The sequence below is a fragment of the Oncorhynchus mykiss genome, chromosome 28, assembly GCF_057628025.1.
Source record: "Oncorhynchus mykiss isolate SJ-2025 chromosome 28, ASM5762802v1, whole genome shotgun sequence".
Taxonomy (NCBI): Eukaryota; Metazoa; Chordata; class Actinopteri; order Salmoniformes; family Salmonidae; genus Oncorhynchus; species Oncorhynchus mykiss.
Genome location: NC_143049.1, coordinates 19,711,934 through 19,731,860, shown reverse-complemented (window position 1 = coordinate 19,731,860; position 19,927 = coordinate 19,711,934). Strand labels below are relative to the sequence as shown.

The 19,927-nt window shown below is 43.8% G+C and overlaps 1 protein-coding gene across 1 annotated transcript in view; it reads left to right on the top strand.

Annotated features, from left to right (window-relative positions):
* Nucleotides 1–2,799: 2,799 nt before the first annotated feature.
* LOC110508176 (E3 ubiquitin-protein ligase HECW1-like) overlaps nt 2,800–19,927 on the top strand; it is a 48,998-nt gene continuing 31,870 nt past the window's right edge. The window contains exons 1-12 of the mRNA XM_036966604.2: nt 2,800–3,071; nt 6,440–6,773; nt 7,373–7,480; nt 9,043–9,137; nt 11,344–11,419; nt 12,073–12,242; nt 14,549–14,691; nt 14,991–15,091; nt 15,512–16,801; nt 16,895–16,996; nt 17,133–17,283; nt 19,800–19,924. Coding sequence (XP_036822499.2) covers nt 3,042–3,071; nt 6,440–6,773; nt 7,373–7,480; nt 9,043–9,137; nt 11,344–11,419; nt 12,073–12,242; nt 14,549–14,691; nt 14,991–15,091; nt 15,512–16,801; nt 16,895–16,996; nt 17,133–17,283; nt 19,800–19,924 — 2,725 coding nt within the window. The 5' untranslated portion in view covers nt 2,800–3,041. The remainder of the gene's footprint in view (nt 3,072–6,439; nt 6,774–7,372; nt 7,481–9,042; nt 9,138–11,343; nt 11,420–12,072; nt 12,243–14,548; nt 14,692–14,990; nt 15,092–15,511; nt 16,802–16,894; nt 16,997–17,132; nt 17,284–19,799; nt 19,925–19,927) is intronic.

Here is a 19,927-nt window from a genome sequence, read left to right as displayed (position 1 = left end):
ACAAAACAATAGGAACACCTTTCCATGACATAGAGACTGACCAGGTGAATTCATGTAGAAGCTATGATTCCTTATTGATGTCACTTGTTAAATCCACCTCAATCAGTATAGATTAATGGGAAGAGACAGGTTAAAAAAAAGGACCTTTAAGCCTTGAGACAATTAAGACATGGATTGTGTGTGTGCCATTGAGGGTGAATAGACAAGAAAAAATATTTAAGTGCCTTTTAACAGGGTATGGTAGTAGGTGCCAGGCGCACTGGTTTGAGTGTCAAGAACTTCAATGTTGCTGGGTTTTCACACTCAACAGTTTCCCATGTGTATCAAGAATGGTCCTCCACCCAAAGGACATTCAGACAAATAGACACAACTGTGGGAAGCACTGGAGTTAACATGGGCCAGCATCCCTTTGGAAAACTTGACACCTTGTAGAGTCCATGCCCCGACAAATTGAGGCTTTCCTGAGGGCAAAAGTGGGTGCAACTCAATATTAGGGAGGTGTTCCCAGTGTTTTGTACACTCAGTGTAGTTACATAGCCTATATGGAAATAACAAATATGATCCAATAATGTTTACCTGTAGAATGGAATAGGTTATAATGCCTTCTTGATTCATTTCATTTTGTCAGTTCTACCACCTCAACTTTGCTCATTTTAAACCGGGTTAAATATAATGTTTTCGAAAAGTTCCGCTTCAGTCCACAGGGGGGCAGAGTGTCACTGTCAGAAGATAAGTGCTTCAGTCAGAAAAAATGTATATCATCCCTTTGGTCTCAGCTAGCTAGCCAGCCAGTAGCTACCAAAGTGGCTAACCAGCCAGGCTAGCTAAAGAAACAAAAGCCATGAAATACACTAGCTGGAAATAAACACTTTCCTTAATATCATGACTCATATCAACATCCTTAGCTTGCCCATTCACTGAATATACTGTTAATTAACTCTGATTGACACCCAATAGTTTAAGGATGCTGGGCGCTAATCCAAGTTTATTAGCATTAGCAAACCCTCATGCTGAAGGAGACTAGCTAAATAGCTACCACCAACCCTGCACAAACCTACCAATCACAGCAGACACCGCTTCACTCCAGGGGCTTCTTGCATTGCCTACTGAACAGCGCAGTATATTGCATTGTTTATTTTTGGTCAGTAAAACATGTTTTTTTGTTCTGCATAGCGCAAGTCATGGAAACTTATATCAGACTGAAATGTACACAATATAGATATTATTATTATTAATAATATTTATTTATTGACCATCAAATGTTTCGGGGCTGGAAAAATGATATCATTTCAATCAATCCAAGCTGTGCAGCTGCCATTTGATCAGTGATGGAATAAGTACCCAATTGTCATACTTGAGTCAAAGTAAAGATACCTTAATAAAAAATGACTCAATTATTAGTAAAAGTCACACAGTAAAATACTACTTGAGTAAAAGTTTAAACGCATTTTGTTTTAAATATACTTAAGTATCAAAAGTTAAAGTAGAAATAATTTTACATTCATTATATTAGGCAAAAAATAACACAATTTTCTTGCCATTTTAATTTACGGATAGCCAGGGGCACACTCCAACACTCAGACAATTTACAAACAAAACATTTGTGTTTATTGAGTCCGCAAGATCAGAGGCAGTAGGGATGACCAGGGATGTTCTCTTGATAAGTGCGGGAATTGGAACGTTTTCCTGTCCTGCTAAGCATATGAAATGTTGTACTTTTGGGTGTCAGGGAAAATGTATGAAGTAAAAAGTACATTCTTTAGGAATGTACTTTAGGAAATGTCGTGGAATAAAAGTAAACATGTTCAAAATATAAATAGTAAAGTAAAGTACAGATACCCCCAAAAACGACTTACCCCCCAAAAGTCAATTACTTTAAAGTACTAATGAAGTGCTTTACACCTGAATTTGATGAATGGAAAGAGACATCTGTTGCAAAACACCAAAAGGTTTAATTACATGCAGAGATTGCCAAGCCTTGGTGGATAGGCCTACAAGGTAGGGAGGGATATATTTTCTGTTTGTCGAGATTGATGTCTATTTATTGTAAACACAAGTGCCCGAAGTCAGTATGCTTTGTTTATTGGTTGTGTGGTGCAATGGAACAGAAACCTGTTGGTGGAAAATGTATTCAATAATTTGATATAATTATAAATATGGCATTCAAATGTTGAAAATCAGATCCCCTAGCTGATCATTGTCTGCAGCCAGCTCTGATCTTAGTGCAATGAGAGCGAGGCCCCCCCACAGTAAACTGTCCCTAATAATTAAGCAGCTCCATTAAAAACATTACACATAGCCTAGGCCTACTTAAGAATTATTCGATTTTTTAAGTATCCTAGACTTCACAATCTCTTGTAGACCATGGTCTATAATTGATACTGAAGGGACATACATTTGTGAAATAATAATAATTTAGATATGCCTTTATGAGCATGTCCTCAGGTAGTGTAACTTTTCTCATTTAGACCATTTCTGCATCATTATTTTTTTAAATACCTATGTGTAGGACACAGACACTATGGAGCATCAACAAAGGCACGCCAGTGGTCTTTAGGTCTGAGTCTGAGCTCTAGAAAGAGATTTCGTCTTGATGGTAAATATGTTTTACTTTTGTTTCATGACAAGGACTTAGATCAGACAAAGTATATAGAGCTATTTTTTTCCCGAATTCCTAGTTGAACGCATTTAAGTCGGAAGTCGGAGATGTCCGAGTTCAGTTTTTCTGAAAGCCGCAAGAGAGAGATTGCGTGCTTTACGTAGAGTATAAACCTATAATTTGTGCGTGGTGCGTGGTGCGTGCATGGGCGGGGGCATCAAAACGGAGACTGAATTGATGCAAAATGGTCTGCAATTGGTCGAAGCTTTGTGGTACCCAGGAGAAAGACCGTATCGCACAGCAGCATCATTGTAAGAATGGTCCGAAAACCGTCTGACAAACCTGGAACATGGCCCAGCGGAGGATATAGAATATCATATTCTTAGAACATCAAAACATGACAAATGCCGTAAGCATTTTGACGGTTCATCTATAATAGGCTATGATTCAAAGGCAGGTGACACTGACCCAGGTACGTTTGAATAAATGTAGGCATATTTGTCCAGCTGTCAATAAGATAGGCATGGCTAAATTGATACGTGCCAGTGTCCGAATCGATCTCTAGTTTAGATTGATGTAATCTATGCACTAGAAAATAATATAGTTTACGCCTCATATGTGTTCTCAAACAAAGACATTTCTAGCATTTTTTCGTGTGTTGTGATTGTTCCACTGATGCTGCATGCTATGTCATTGGATGCAGTAGAGTACGGCCTCTATATTGATGACCAGGCCAAAGAAATTCGCCCCTGTAGCCAGGTTGGCTATGTAATGTCTCGTAGTGTTTGATATTATTATTATTGGGAAGTGAGTATCGATTTCGCAATTTGGAGAGTGTTTTGATCGAGTCCGTATATCCTAGTCAGAGTAGGTAAATCCTTTTGGGATGCTCCACCATCGTAGGGGAAGGGACCTCTGCCTATCTTGTCATCAAAGCACGCAAATTGGCCTACTCTTTTTGGTTGTTAGAGAGAGGGAGCAGGAGGGATGAACAGAGTGTGTGTGTGTGTGAATGTAAAATGCAACACTACATAGGACGGAGCAGAGAGAGGTGAGAATAGGGGGAAGGCAATATTTGTAGTTTGCTAGTACTAACATAGTACTACTATACTATATTAATACTGCTACTGTTCCGGATGTCGTTTAAGGCAGCCCCCCACACCTCTCTGATTCAGAGGGGTTGGGTTAATTGCAGAAGACACATTTCAGTTGAATGCATTCAGTTGTACAACTGACTAGGTATCCCCTTCTCCTTTACCCTTGTACTACTTACTATACCATAGAAGGCCACCTAGAATACACAAGCTGTTCCAGACAATTCAACACTGCACAGGGAGATAGACACTCTTTCCATCAAAAGATGCAGTCAGTGCTCACAAGCAGCCATAATTCTGACCATTTGCAGAGAGATTGGTCAGATTACTATTGATTCACCAGTGACCCTCAACGACTCAAACTACCATGTTGAAGGAGAACATGCTGTCTATTGATCCATGTTAAAATCACCACTGTGGAGGAGATAGCTTGTTCAAACTGAAAGCTATCTGAATACAAGAAATCTCCCTGCCTCATAAAAGTTGGAGAAGGATTCTATTTACCTGCCTGCCAACTGTCTGCAGCCATTATTCTCGTAAAATAAAATGGAATGGATTTGATGGCCTGATAGATCATCCCTGACACTTCTTAGTGGTTGGCATATATTAGACCTACTTTGATTTTTGAGGGAGATTTGAGCCAGAATTTATATATTTGACACACCTTACTGAGCACATCTAAATGTATATATGTTCTTCCTAAAAATCGTTGGGCATGCTAAGTGTGCCATAGTTATGTAACAAGAGCTCCTCAGTTGATGAGATACAGAGGAGAGCACTTTTATAAAATCCTTCAAAATGTCCCTCTCTGCTGCAGCCGTAATTGGTTTAGCCTGGTGGGTGCTAAATGAGCAGAAGGAAGGAGAATGTTGAGCCACCACTCAGTAGATAGTAACAAAAATGCATTGAGTGAGTCATCAGCCAAGAGCCCCAGTGCAGAGGTGCATGAGGAGGACTGAACACTGCTCCTTTGACTGGAAGGATATCTATGATGTTGCTGCTAATCCAGTGCAGCGAAGAAGAAACTCAGTATCTGGATGCAACAGAATGCGATCTATTGTCCTAGCTGCTTTCCCATGGTTGAACACTGCATGCTATGATCAGCTACGTGGTTTGTTTAGCGTCACGCTGTTGATTCGCTGTAGTGTCTGATGATAATGCACCAGATCCTCTTCTTCAGATTAGTCTCAGTGAGTAAATCCAATGAGATTAAAATCATGAGCTTTATGTGGAGGTAGGTAGCCTACAGTATGGGATTAACTACAGTGTGGAATATTCATGCATCATGCTGGCAACCATCCAACCTTATAAGAAAAGAGGCATCTTTTCTTTTTGCATCTTTTCTCTACAAAACATTTCATATTTCACTATACCTTACTGTACCTTAATCACAAGGGATTTACAACTGTCCTTCATTTCACTAGTGTACTGATTTTTTTTGTAATGAATTGGCAGCTTTTAAAATATGATAAGGATTGTATTATTTAACACTTTTGGCCTACTCAATTATAGTGTCTGCATCCCTGCATTTATTACTCAGTTGGGAGCTCCTGTGAGGGAAGACATATGAGGACATACTGTGTTATGTAAGTGCACTAAGATATCCTCAGTAGCTGCACAGTCAATATAGTACTGGGATGCTGATTAGCAATGAGCCAAGTTATCTCATATGGCTCCTAAAAGGAGTTAAGTAATAGTCCCATTCAGAGAGAAACATAAACGACTGCACTGTCTACTGGCGTTTTAATGTGAAGCATTTGAACTCACTTACAGTAGCAGTAACTTTTTCTCTAACTCCTCTTTTGATTTAGCTTAGTGACCATTTCAGTATTTTATCTACTCAATTATTATACTTAGCCTGCACACACAGCAGAGAATGCCAAGTGAAATTCTCACATTCTTCCCTGCTCTTCTCATTCTCTTCTTACCAATGTCTTATACAGTGTGTGTTGTATATGGTGGAATTCCATCCATACTGTACATAGGTTGTATGGAGGCAGGCAGAAGACAAGTGACCTTGTTGCTGAAGAACAGTGGTAGAGTTGTTGAAGAGGATGCTTGGCATCTGGAAGCACTTCCACACTGGAGGGCCAGAGAGTCGCTCTAATAAGACACGTCACTGAGGGGTCTGTGCCGGTGGGTTTTTCTCAGAGGGGAGTAGGGGTCTTGTCTATTGTGTTGGTCTGCTGCCCAGGCAGACTGACTGACAGAGAGAAAGACATTTATCTTCTATCACTGAGCCAGCAGTGTTTGTATGCGTGTGTGTGTTTAAGAGAGACAGCGAGAGAGAGATTTAATTGAACTGAGAGAGAGGCAGCACACTCGATCACTTTTGAACAGTCCATTTCACACCCTGAGCAGGACAGGGCCCTGGAGTGTTCCTTACTGTTAGCACTGTGCTGTATTGTTGTCTCTCCTCCCACTGAGAAGCTACTACAAGATAGTGGAGAAACCTCCCAAAGCTCATGGGATTTCCTGTTGGTAATCTTCCCACTGTAGCTCCACTTTCTCTGCAGGACTGTAGAAATCGCTACCTCTAAAGTCTGCTCAGAGATAACCAACAGAATAACACATCTGCAGTGTTCTTAAAGATGGAGATAAAGGTTTTGATTGGACTTAAATCGACTGTATCTCAAAAACAGGGATAGGAATGCTAAATGTGGAGCCTCCTTAACCTCTCTCCAGTAAAAGCTCTTCATCCTCCCCATTCAGATTCTCTTCTCTGCTTTTCTTCCCTCTCCTCCAGAACTTGTACCAGAACAGGTTTCTCGGACTCAGACTTGCAGCCATGGCCTCCCCGTGTCGTTCGTCTCAGAACCGTTGGCGCTGTAAGGACCACATCCGCCACAGCTACAACCCCGAACAATTCCGCAACGTTAATTTCCAGAATGGGGTGCCGGAGGACGTGGCGGCCATGTACCGCTCCACCAGCGACACGGACCTGGTGACATCACACAGCCGCTCCACGCTTACCGTCAGCACCTCGCACTACGCCATCGGACAGACCCAGGACATCCTCATCTGCTGGGACATCAAGGAGGAGGTGGACGCTGGGGACTGGATCGGCATGTACCTCATTGGTGAGCACTACCATAACTTTTAGGATATTTTTATTATTTAAATTTACCATTGATTTTCATAGAAGAGACCAAATGAATAATTAGTAGATGATAGAGATGGTGAGATGAAGAACAGTTTATTTCCAATCTTGTGAAGCTGTTACACATCGGGTAGATCAAGGACAGGAACAAGAATGTGTTATTTCAAGTCTATTTGAAAGGTACTGTATGTAAGGTACATGGAGAACTATGTGATGACTCAGTTCAGGTCTGCTTTCACATATGTTTGAAGGTAATCTTAAGGTGTTCTGTTTTTCTGATAAGGTGCTCAGACTCATATCCACAGGTACTGTAACTGACAATGCTTGTGTGATAATGTTGTGTAACTTTGGGCTGGATTCAATCTGTATCACCAAAGTTCAGCACTCTAGTGCGCTTGAAATGTAAAGGTGATTTCCGATTGAGCCGACATATGCAGCATTTACTATGAATGCAGTCTCTGCGAATGCGGGAACATTGCCTTTAAACTTAAATTGCGCTGTAGTGCTGAACTTCCGCGATACGGATTGAATCCAGCCTTAAGTCTCACACCTTTCCTCTCTGTCTTACCTCTCTCTCAGAAGAGGTGTCGTCTGAGAACTTTCTAGACTACAAGAGCCGTGGAGTGAATGGTTCCCACAAGGGCCAGATAGTGTGGAAGATTGAGGGCAACTCCTATTTTGTGGAGCGTAAGTGCATTTCTGGAAATAAATTCAAAACCACCTACATTATAATATGCTACTTCTCCCACACACTGAGAGAGCTGTTTTATAACGGATGTAGCATCGAGCTCTCAGAACAGGACACTGCTTCGTCAGTGCATATTGTAGATCTTTACGTAACAATGAAACAATCTCATATCCATTTAGTTTCTCATAACAGTTGTGCCCATACATTTGTGTCTGTAACTATCAGGATTTCCCAGTACAATCCTTCTTACCCTGCACTGATTAAAGCAAGTCTTTTAGGCAAGAGATTCACAGAAATAAAATAATTTACACAGCCAAAGGATCCCATTAGCTCCACTAGACTAGAGAATCCACACTGACTGTACAGTACAGTAGGCCCCGGTGTGGACAGCTCTGCTTACACACAAGGGAAGTGGAACTATGAATAACTAACTACCATTGTGCCATCTTCCACTCATTTGATCCTGCTAATGTAATGATTTGTCAGCTGTGAGTGATTTTGTTATTTAGCTATCACTGCTTATTTTTTATTTACCTACAGTAAGACTCATCCCTCAAAGAGCTCCTCCCACCTCATTAGTACGGACAGGACATTCGCTAAAATCATATATCAATCAATCTTTTCCCCAATACAGTTCGCTGGTGCCTCTGTGCCTCTCTATAGGCCAGTCCGTGGTGTTTACTCCAAAGCATCTCTTTTTAGCTACCACAGTAGTTTAGCAGGTTGGTTAGAAGCCACTGAGATTGAGACTGAGACTCTGTGTAATGAAAGTGATAGTATTATCTGTCTGTCTGACTCTCAGGTCCTAATAACCCTGTAGCTGAGGACAGCCTGCTCTCTCTCTCCCCCAGTTTATTGGCATGCTGCTCAGAACAGCTTTCTAAAGGCGTCAGCATGCTTCAGTTCGGCTGGAGGCTAGCCAAAGTCGACTAGGCGAACCGAACAAGTGTGCTCGCATACTCCCTTAAAAGACCTTCCCTTGGAAAACGCGACAATAATAGTTTGTCCATTTTGAGACATCATAGCCAGTATAAACTTCCTCAAAATAGTCAGAATTAACCTATGATAACATTTTTGCAGAGGATATCTTAGTTGCGCATATTTATATCTAACTAAGATGATTGAGGCAGTATTTCTCAATGAAAAAATGTGCACAAAAACAAGTTGTCTCTTTATTGAAGGATCCCTACTTCTGACCAATCACCGATGAAGGGGCATAGATTTCGGCTACCTACTTCGGCTTGCCTCCAGAAAAAATGTTGTGTGCCCGATCAGCCGAAGTCCAAAACAAACAAAAACGTCACAAAATGTCTTCATAATATATGCACAAACTCTTCCGAACTGTTTCGGCTGGGAAGCATGGGGACGCCTTCAGGCCATACTGGTGTGGCTCTGGCCTGTTTTTGAAAGCTGTCCAACTGTGAAATGTGATCAAGGTGCCAATAAACTGAGAAATCATGTATAAAACAAACAGTAGGTCATGCTAAAAAGATAGGACAACCTGTTCTTAAACTCTTTTCTGTTCCCTGTCCTCTTTCATCTGACTCTTCTTTCTTCTCAGCGGAGACCAAGATCTGTTTTAAATACTACCATGGTGTGAGCGGGGCCCTGCGAGCCACTACCCCCAGTTTGACTGTGAAGAACCCCTCAGTTCCGGTGAGTGTGTGGGACGACTACTTTGTCCAAACCTGGTAGTGCTACATGGGCTCTGTGTTCATTAGTGCTCCTCTAGGGACACTGATGATAAGAGGTAGCGTGTTAATTATGGATCTACTGTATGTCTTTCAATCTGAAGGATTTATATTTGCATTGTCTGGGTTTGAGCTTATTAGTAGAGCCCCAAAAAATCCTGACAGTTCCAGGAAGAGATCAGCAATCCCTCCGGTGTCTCATCTATTGTCCAGCTCCGTCCATTATAACTGCCTGGATTACTTGGGGTTATCAGACGCCATTTAAAGTGCCGATATGTTAGGTTTAGAAATCCATATATTAGATTGGTTACCCTTCCTTTCTCATTGACTGGAGAAGAAAACAATGGCATTTATTACAAGCTTATTAGCAGGATAACATTTGTCTGTCAGAGGAAAAGATAACATCTGCAAATCTGTGTATGCACAACCAATACATGTTGATTTGATTTAAGACCCACAGGGGGGACAGACAGAGAGGGGGGGGGGGGGGTGGAGAGAGAGCGACAGAGGGAGAGAATGATAGAAACAGAGACTGCAAGTGCTGAGAGAGCGACGACAGACAGACAGACAGACAGACAGACAGACATAAACAAACCGATAAGCCACAGCCAGAGGTGAACAGAGAGTGGAAGGGAATTACAGAATTTCCTTCTGTTGTCCTTGTGCTGGCCCTGTTGTGGAGTAAGCTGTAGTACAGGTCTTGTGGGCACTTAAGGTTACTACAAGCTCCATGTGTGCATGTGGGTGGAGTGGGATCTTTGGAGTAGCGGACACCTTTGGTTAACATGATATCCTCGCAGGTCCCATTCACAAGGGGGCGATGGCAAAGTTTTTTATTTTTGTGTTTTCATTGCTAGTAGTAGCTAGCTGGCTTTAGCCTGGCTAAAAAGAAAGCTAGCCATTTTAGCTTCCCACATCTCAATGTGAAACAATCAGATTTATAATTAAATAATATGCCCTGGCAAATATTCTTATACTTCCCTTTTAACCTAAAACATTATACCAGTTTGATATGCTGCTTGTGTATTCATTCCCATATCAGCTAAAAATAGAACATTATGTTTTGGTGTGGAGAAAAAGTCACATGGCTAGCTAGTTGGCTTCAGCAGGTTCTAGCATTTCACAATAGCCTTTAAATCACTAGTTATTACTTCTAAACAAAATACCTTTTTGGTGGTTTCTTGAGATTTCTTGTTGTCTTCTCATTTGTGGTGAAAACAAAATAAGAATATCTTGTCTTGTCGTACCTTGCTAACAAGTTGGCTAGCCTTTTAGCTTCCCTCATCTCCATCTGAAATAATCTGATTTATAATGAAATAAAATGCCCTGGTAAATATTATTTTACTTGCCAGTGTAACCTACAACATTATCCTAATTTGACATGCTGCTTCAATGTATTCGCTCCCAGAATAACATTAAACAAAATACATTTGGGGGGATTCTATAAGGCTACAATGTTGTCTGGTTTATTGCTTGAACAGACACTGAGATTGTATTTGGTTATCAATGCAAAATAGGCTACTTTAATGAAAAGTCTATATAGCCTAATGGACAGCAACATCACTGCCCCCACGGTAGTGGAAACAATGATACGTTGAGTCTCAATCTCCAGGTAGAAGAAAACTGCATCGAATGTATGGTGTTACAAGGAGCCGCCTCTTTTGTGATGAAAATGTAATTGCATCACTACGCTACACTCCATCAGCCCCCTCTACCTATTCTCTGTAGATGCCTTTAAGTTCCAGATGTCTGCTGCAGACCCCCACAGCCTACACACCACCACACTGATATGATCACTGGTCCACCTAGAGAGGCTCACACAATACTCCTACAGGAATGTGCACGCGCGTGTGTGTCTTGAATCTGACCCTTATCCCTCATCCCCCATCTCTCAGTGGCCTCGATCATCTCTGTGGCTGTTTTCCCTTTACTGAATCTTTCCCTGGGTAGTAATGGGTAGAGAAAGATAACCCGCCTAGCTGCTATAAGGACCACTAGACAGGCTTACACCTGTGGAGGTGGAGCAAGGAGGAGAGATGCTGTAAAGGCTGGCGCTGATGTCTCGCTCTCATTCTCTTTTTTCTTTGTCTTTATCACTCCCTCTAACCCTTTCTCTCTTTCATTCAATCACTCTCTTTCCTTCCCTCCTTCCCTATTTCTCCCTCCTGCAGGTATTTAAGCCCGTCACCAATGAAGAAGTCCCCCAGAGCACAGGCAGTAGAAGACTCATCAGCTTCTCCCTCTCAGGTGAACAGTCTATTGTGCCAAGTGTTTCTGACAGGCCTGAATTGAGTTAGATTCGTAACAGTGAGGGATGTAGCAGCAGCAGCATTAGAGGTGGTATGATCCAGTTCCATCTGATTCACAGTGAGGTAACACACACTGATGTGATGTTAGATGAAAGGTGGGTGAGACAGCTCGGGAAGTTGTGTATCTAAATATTACTCTCCCCCCACCACTGCATGGGAGATGACAGGAGGAGGCAAATGTGATTTTTAGGCAGCTCTTCCCCCTTCATCTTTAGTATTGATCAACACAGGCTTACAAATACTGAACAAGCAGGCGGACTGTAGCAGTCCCTGTCTAGTCCCAGATCACTGGAAGGTTATACTACTGTATGACATGGCTGTCACAATTGTTAGAGAGCAGAGTTGGAGAGAAGTTAAATGCCACACTATTCAAAATAATAATTATGCATAGATGTATTTTTCAGGATGAGTTATTTTCTCTCTGCTCTCCTGTAGCAGAATCTATTACTACTATTATTGTAGAAGTACAATATACTGTTGTATTTGGCGAGATATTGAACTGAATTATTTTGCAGAGCTTCTCAAGCATATTCTTGCCTGCACTCTACTCAAAGCCTTTCCTTCTCTCTATACTCTTATCATCTCTGGCAGATTTCCATGCCACAGGGCTGAAGAAGGGGATGTTCTTCAACCCTGACCCCTACCTTAAGATCGCCATCCACCCCGGCAGGAACAGCATCTTCCCGGCACTGCCACACCACGGCCAGGAGAAACGCTCAGGCATCGTCTGTAACACCATCAACCCCCACTGGCAGAGAGAGGTGAGTGGAGAGCTGTGTTAGTGATTCATATCGTGTAAACGTTCTGTGCAATACTGGTAAAGATTATTTCAATGTTCGGACTGGTTTTATACAGGTAGGCCCTATACATTTACACTTACCCAACATTACAATGGGTTATATTTACTCAAGAGAAAAAATGATGAACATGTGTTGCAAAAACTTGTATTTGGATGTAATGATTTGGGAGCACAATATCATCTCCCACAACATCTACTAAAGATATTGATCTCTGCATAATACTGGCAGGGAGGCAAGCAGAGCTTATTGACATTTGACTTGGTTAGGGAGGGATATTCCCCTCCTGCCTGTATCTCCTCCTCCTGAACACAGCAGTACTCCCGCCCTGCCTGTATCTCCTCCTCCTGAACACAGCAGTACTCCCACCCTGCCTGTATCTCCTCCTCCTGAACACAGCAGTACTCCCACCCTGCCTGTATCTCCTCCTCCTGAACACAGCAGTACTCCCCTCCTGCCTGTATCTCCTCTTCCTGAACACAGCAGTACTCCCACCCTGCCTGTATCTCTTCTTCCTGAACACAGCAGTACTCCCACCCTGCCTGTATCTCCTCCGGAACACAGCAGTACTCCCCTCCTGCATGTATCTCTTCCTCCTGAACACAGCAGTATTCCCACCCTGCCTGCATCTCCTCCTCCTGAACACAGCAGTACCCCCGCCCTGCCTGTATCTCCTCTTCCTGAACACAGCAGTACTCCCCTCCTGCCTGTATCTCCTCCTCCTGAACACAGCAGTACTCCCCTGCTGCCTGTATCTCCTACTCCTGAACACAGCGGTACTCCCCTCCTGCCTGTATCTGCTCCTCCTGAACACAGCAGTACCTCCGCCCTGCCTGTATCTCCTCCTGAACACAGCAGTACTCCCGCCCTGCCTGTATCTCCTACTCCTGAACACAGCAGTACTCCCCTCCTGCCTGTATCTCCCCCTCCTGAACACAGCAGTACCTCCACCCTGCCTGTATCTCCTCCTGAACACAGCAGTACTCCCACCCTGCCTGTATCTCCTCCTCCTGAACACAGCAGTACTCCCACCCTGCCTGTATCTCCTCCTCCTGAACACAGCAGTACTCCCCTCCTGCCTGTATCTCCTCCTCCTGAACACAGCAGTACTCCCGCCCTGCCTGTATCTCCTCCTGAATACAGCAGTACTCCTCTCCTGCCTGTATCTCCTCCTGAACACAGCAGTACTCCCACCCTGCCTGTATCTCCTCCTCCTGAAAACAGCAGTACTCCCACCCTGCCTGTATCTCCTCCTCCTGAACACAGCAGTACTCCCACCCTGCCTGTATCTCCTCCTCCTGAACACAGCAGTGCTCCACCCCTGCCAAATGTATTATCATTTATAATGTATGAATTATACATTTACACCATGAGTTCTCATGTGGTAGTTCTCATTCTTCTCATTCTCTTTTATAACAATGCCTGTCAAAATTTGCTCTCTCTGCCTATAATAGGCTATTGCTGGTTTACTCATTTGGCTAATGGTTCAATTATGTGGTGTCACTGTGAAAGGGCAGAAGATGTATCACAGGCCCAGCTCTGATTTAGCACAGTGGCAACACCCCTTTAGGTATATTGAGGGGAAGGATATAGCAGCACCACTATGTATTCATGGAAACGATCTGTATAGATTAGAGGAGGTATGAGACCTGCGGAGATGATTCATGCATGCTTCATGCTGGATCTGACTGTATAGTCAAGAGCTTAGCGCTGGAGGTACAGTCTGATGATAGCTAAAAAGCTAGGTGTCTCCCTCTTGCACCTTGAATTGATTGAGGGCTTCTGTGAGAGAGGCTATATACAGGCAGAAGAAAAGTGCACCCTACTCCCTCCCGGTCCCCTGTTTTGATATTCAGATCAGGTGCAGCATTCCTTCACTCCCTCTTGACGCCCTGGTTATACAGTAGGCCACAGCCATAGAGGTCAGTTTATGTAGAGATAAAGCTACACCTGGAGGAATGCCAATGCTTAACTCATCTGTCATAGAGATCGCATACATTTGGCATCACTGTCATTGAAGATCACGCAAGGTTAGGTAATGCATTGTTTCATATGTATTGTTCCCTCCATTCCAAAGTCTTACTTTGAGTGCAAAGAGTTCAGCACCATTGACGGCTCCCTCTTTGTTTCCTACAGCTGCAAGTATTTTCAGCACTATTAACAGCTACACACAGGTTATATGCAGCTGTATAAGGCTACACGCACACACGTACACACGGCACCTTTACAGGCATTTTAATTAGATACTATGTCTTTCTCTCCCACCTCAGCGCTTCAACTTTGTGTCTCTGCCCACGGACGTTCTGGAGATCGAGGTAAAAGACAAGTTTGCCAAGAGTCGTCCCATCATCAAACGTTTTCTGGGCAAGCAGTCCATGCCGGTGCAGAGGCTACTGGAGAAGCATGCTATTGGGTACGGCTCAGGAACACACAGCATGCTCATTTATTTATCAGGATAATCAAATGATTATTAATAGATATTTGGGGAGCTCTTGAAAGAATGTTTAAAATCATAAAGTAACATGTCTCTCTCTTTTGAACTCCAACCCCCACTCCCTCTCCTTCCACCCCCCCCCCCCCCCCCCCCATCTTCTCTCTCTCCCTCCGGTCACCTCCCCATCTTTCTCTCAATGTGTTCCTCTCTCCTGCACTTTTTTCCCTCTCCCACCATCTCTCTCTCCCTCTCCCTCACCCTCCCTCCCCTCTACACAGTGACCGTTTGGTCAGCTACACGCTGGGCCGAAGGGTGCCGACAGAACATGTCAGTGGACAGCTGCAGTTCAGATTTGAGATCACTTCCTCTATTCATCCAGGTTCCTCTTCCTCTCACACATCATCTCACATACATCCAGACCTGGGTTCAAATAGTACTCGTTTGCCTTCAAATAGTTTTGCTGAGCTTGATCAAACTGTCTAGATGTAATGGAACTAATGGAATAGTTCCAAAATACAAACCCCACCCATCTGGGTCTCTTAACAGGCTCAATCAAACGCTCAAAGTATTTGAACAAAAACTCATGCTAATTGAACCCAGGTTTGTATAGGAAAGGGGGATACCTAGTCAGTTGTACAACTGAATGCCTTCAACTGAAATGTGTCTTCCGCATTTAGCCCAACACCTTTGAATGAATAGTGTGAGTTCATGTTGATATTACCCTCTTTGTGTCAGGCAGCCTGGCAGGCCATCACAGGCCTCTGACTGGGAGGTAATGAGCTCTGTTCTCCTCCTGCAGATGATGAAGATATGTCTCTCAGTACAGAGCCTGAGCGTGCCGCTGTGCAGGAGACCAGTAACCAGGGGGAGGGCCAGTCCTCCCAGGCCCAGGGCCAGGCCGAGGACACCATGAGCCTGGGTCCAGGGGCTCCCGAACTCCCCATGGATGAGGAGGAAGACGCTGGAGCTCCAGAACTTCCAATTGGAGGAGATACAGTTACAGACACGCCCATGGAAGGGCATCCAGCAGGGCCTTTGGGTTCAGAGGAGCCCATGGATGGAGATGGAGACTCTGGGCCTAGCTGTTCCAGAACCAAGGCCCTAAAAACAGAACCAAGTCAACCAGAGGTCAATGGGGCTCAGGAAGAGGTGGCTGTGGCTGTAGCTGTGGCTGCAGAGAAGCTGCCCTCAGTAGAGGATAACAGGGAGGAAGGGGGGCAGCAAACCCCCTCCAGTCCTCAGCTTGCTGACCCAGAGCAGGGGGTGGACAGTACACCAGCAGAGGGTCAGGTCATCCCTGCTGTATTGGAAGACATGGAGAGTGGAGCACCTGGGGAGCCAGCAGAACAGGTGGTGGGTCAGGAGGAAGGGGACGAGGAATGCTGCTCCCTGCGCATCAGGACCACCCCTAGGCGTAAGAACCGGCCCTGCTCCCTGCCCGTGTCGGAGCTGGAGACAGTCATCGCCTCGGCCTGTGGGGAGCCTGAGACCCCTCGCTCCCACTACATCCGCATCCACCACCTCCTCCACAGTCTGCCCTCTGCCCAGCCAGGCACCCAGGAGGACAGGGAGGGAGAGGGGGCTGAAGCTGAAACAGAGCCCGATCCAGACCCTGGCCCTGACCAGCTCAGCCCCAGGGTCCAGGATGGCTCAGAAGAGGATGAAACGGCAGAACCACTGACCCCCGGGCCCAGGAGGACCCTGCCTCGCAGCCTGTCCATCGAGCGTCTGTCCGACCTGGCCCTGCTACTGGACAGCGAGGGCCGCCACCCCCAGGGCCAGGTCAGGGGTGACCAGAGAGTGTCCGACGAAGACGACATGGAGCCCTGCTGCAGTGATTCCTGCTATGAAGGCCGAGGAGGCAGTCACAACCAGGCACCTCTAGTGGCTGTAGCCAGGATGTCTGTGGAGAGCAGGGATTTCCCCTCCCAGGAGGATGAGAACATGGAGGTGAACGGAGCGGAGAGCAGGGAGCCAGGAGATGGGATGCCCCAGTGGAAGGTGGCCCTATCCACACAGGTCCAGAGCCCCCAGAGCTTCATAGAAAACGGAGAGTCTCCCGTGGCCGGGCCCAGTGGGAAGATAGGACGTGAGTTGGGTTCCTCACTGAATACTAACTAGCAAAATAGAGATGTGAGTTTGGTAAGTTAGGATATACTGACCTGTTTTTGTCGTCCCATAGGAGATTGTCCCCTACCGTCCAGTCATCCTCCAGTCAGCCAGCTTCCTGCTCTGCGTCATGATCCTCATCATTACCCCACTATAGATGAACCACTACCACCAAGTGAGCTTTGTATATAACTTTGTCTGAGACTCTGAGTCATATCATTCATATTCCTTGTTGATGAACAATACATACCAGGACAAAACTAATGGTAGTAACTAAGAAATAATTGTCTCCACTGTGTGTTTGTGTATAGACTGGGAAGCGCGTGTGGACAGCCACGGTCGTGTGTTCTACGTGGATCACATCAACAGGACCACCACGTGGCAGAGACCCACCTCAGCAGCCACGCCTGACGGCATGAGGAGGTCAGGATCCGTTCAGCAGATGGAACAGCTCAATAGAAGGTGAGTGAATGGGGGAGACGGGAAGAAAGAGGAGAGGTAGATCATACTTTCGTAAAAGAAAACAAGTGAAAACGTACACTATACAGGACCATCTGGTGGTTGTAAGAAGAGCCTAAAGTTTATTTGTTTCTTGGATGATTTTCTTAGAATTGGTTCAGTTCATTCCGAGAATGGGGGAGTTTTGTATTAAACCCCCTAAAGTTGATGTCGGTGCTCTGCGGAAATTAATTTGCATAATACAAAAATCCCCATCAAAATCTGTCACTTTAAGATAGAGATTTTTTTGCATTCGATGCATCGCAATCTACCACATCTGCCTAATTTATGTAGCACTTCCTCATCTGCGGTGAAAGGTAGCAGAGCTAGAGTGGTGTTTGTCAGTTCATGAGACAACCGTTTGGAACGGTTTGGCCTACAAACTAATACGCCTCTGTGGAAAGATGAGTCTCTAACTAACACGTTGGTGTTCTCCCTCCCACACACTAATATGACACCGTGGAAAGGTGACTCTCACAAACACGTCATGTCGGTTAATTTGCTCTAGGACGCCCACAGACCTCACCAGACTCATCTGAAGGTCTTCCAGTACCAGTTGGAAAAAAATTATGGAAGTACAGTGTATATGGAGACGGTTAAGTGCCAAAAATAAGGAGTTAAATACATGTTTAAAAAATCCTGATCATTCTTGTACATTATCTCTCACATATAGGGCAGACACTTCAGAACCCCGCCCCCCCATTGATACCTATTGCTTGGATTCTTTTTCAAAAGCATTTGCTGCCGTGTGTTGAACATTTGGTTAGGGCTGTGGCTGTCTTTTTTACGCTTGTACTGTGTCTTGATGAGCCACTACTATAAGAACTTGCCATGAAATGCCTGAGATATTCTGAATGGAGGAAAAGTCACTAAGTCCTGACAGTAATAATCAGATGAGAAATGTGCACAACAGGCTGTGAAGAATTGCATAAGTGTTATTATACAACTGCAGTGCATGAAATCTCTTAATGAGATTGGAGACCTAGAGAGCGAGGGAGGAGAAATGAATTGAAATGCTCATTGAAGGTGAGGACAGGGCTTGTCCTCGCTGGGCTGGTGGAATTCCCTTTGTGTGTCTGGAATGAGAAGTGTGTCCAACTGGAGACATGAGCAGTGGGCTGTGTCAGGGCTGTGTCATAGATCCTTCTCTCTGTCAGGATAACCCCTGCACAGACCTCGCATGTATTGAAGACTATTACAGTAGTGGAATCCATTGATCAATGGTCGCAAATTCAACTTCTTTCTCTCTGGGGATTAACTCTAAGCAAGCCTACATTTCTTGTACAGTATTGAGTGATAATTCAATAAAAATATGTTGGGAAGAGATTTGATGTACCCATTCCAATGCACGTGGTTTATGAATTGATACGCAAAACAACGCCAGATTCAAAACTTCGCATTTTTTTATTTAAATACTTCACAAAATTCTTTAAACCAATAGAATGTTATATATATGGAGGATACAATCTTCCCAGCTCTGCAGATTCTGCTGTGAGGAGGCAGAGTCATTAGATCATTTATTTTGGTATTGTCCATATGTAGCTTGTTTTTGGTCACAGGTCCAGGAATAGCTGAAGAATTGCAACATTTGCCTAGAACTAACGCTGCAGATAGCAATACTGGGTGATTTTAAAAAGCCATAGTCAATCAATAATACAATGTTTTTCTAAAATAATTATATATTTAATTTACAATCTGTAGAAGCTATGAGAATAGAAAGGTTCAGTACTTTTGTGAAGCATCACAGCACAGTTGAAAAATATATGGAAAAAAATATAGAAATCCAAAATGGATGATGTTGAGAGATGGATGGGAGGGGTTGAATGGAGCTGAAGGGTGGGACTAACAAAAGATAAACAATGTAAAACATACGGGGTCTGTAAAATGTATATAGGTTCAGAAATTGTTGTGAAATAGCACAGTTACAAATAGAAATCAAACTGGATGGGCATCAGAAATAGATGAAAGACTAAAAACCAACTAAATATAACTATTGTAAAATAGATTGTGTCTGTAAAATGTGTATAAGATGTGTAAACTGAAGGTAGAAGCCTAAGTGTTTATTAGTTTACTCCAATTGGGGGAAAGATGGTAGGGTTTGCGGGGAATAATAAAGGTATATTCTTAAAAAAGTATGTATATCTATATAGGTATGTGTATGTATATACAGTATGTGTATATGTATGCATACGTATATGGATATATATATTTACCCCAAAAAATATATGGGGGATTAGAAATGATGCAGACAATTACATTGATGGAAGCAACAATCTTTCCGCAATATTAAGCTGATTCACCTCTTAAAAAATAAATGTAAAAAAGTAATGTATCTTAGTTCAATATATTTTTTAAGATATTTTACCTTAATCATCTTATTAACAAGCCGTTTCTTGCACATTTAAAGGAATGGTCTAGATTGAGGCACTGTTGCTCTGACTTAAGGATGTTTAGTAAATGTGTGCTGATGTGTTTGTCAGGTACCAGAGCATCCAGAGGACCATGGCCACAGACAGGAGTGAGAATGAAGGAAGCAGAAGCAGGAGTGAGAGAACAAGCCTCAACAACAACAGCAGTGAGACAGACTCTCCTTCGATGGCTAATGGTA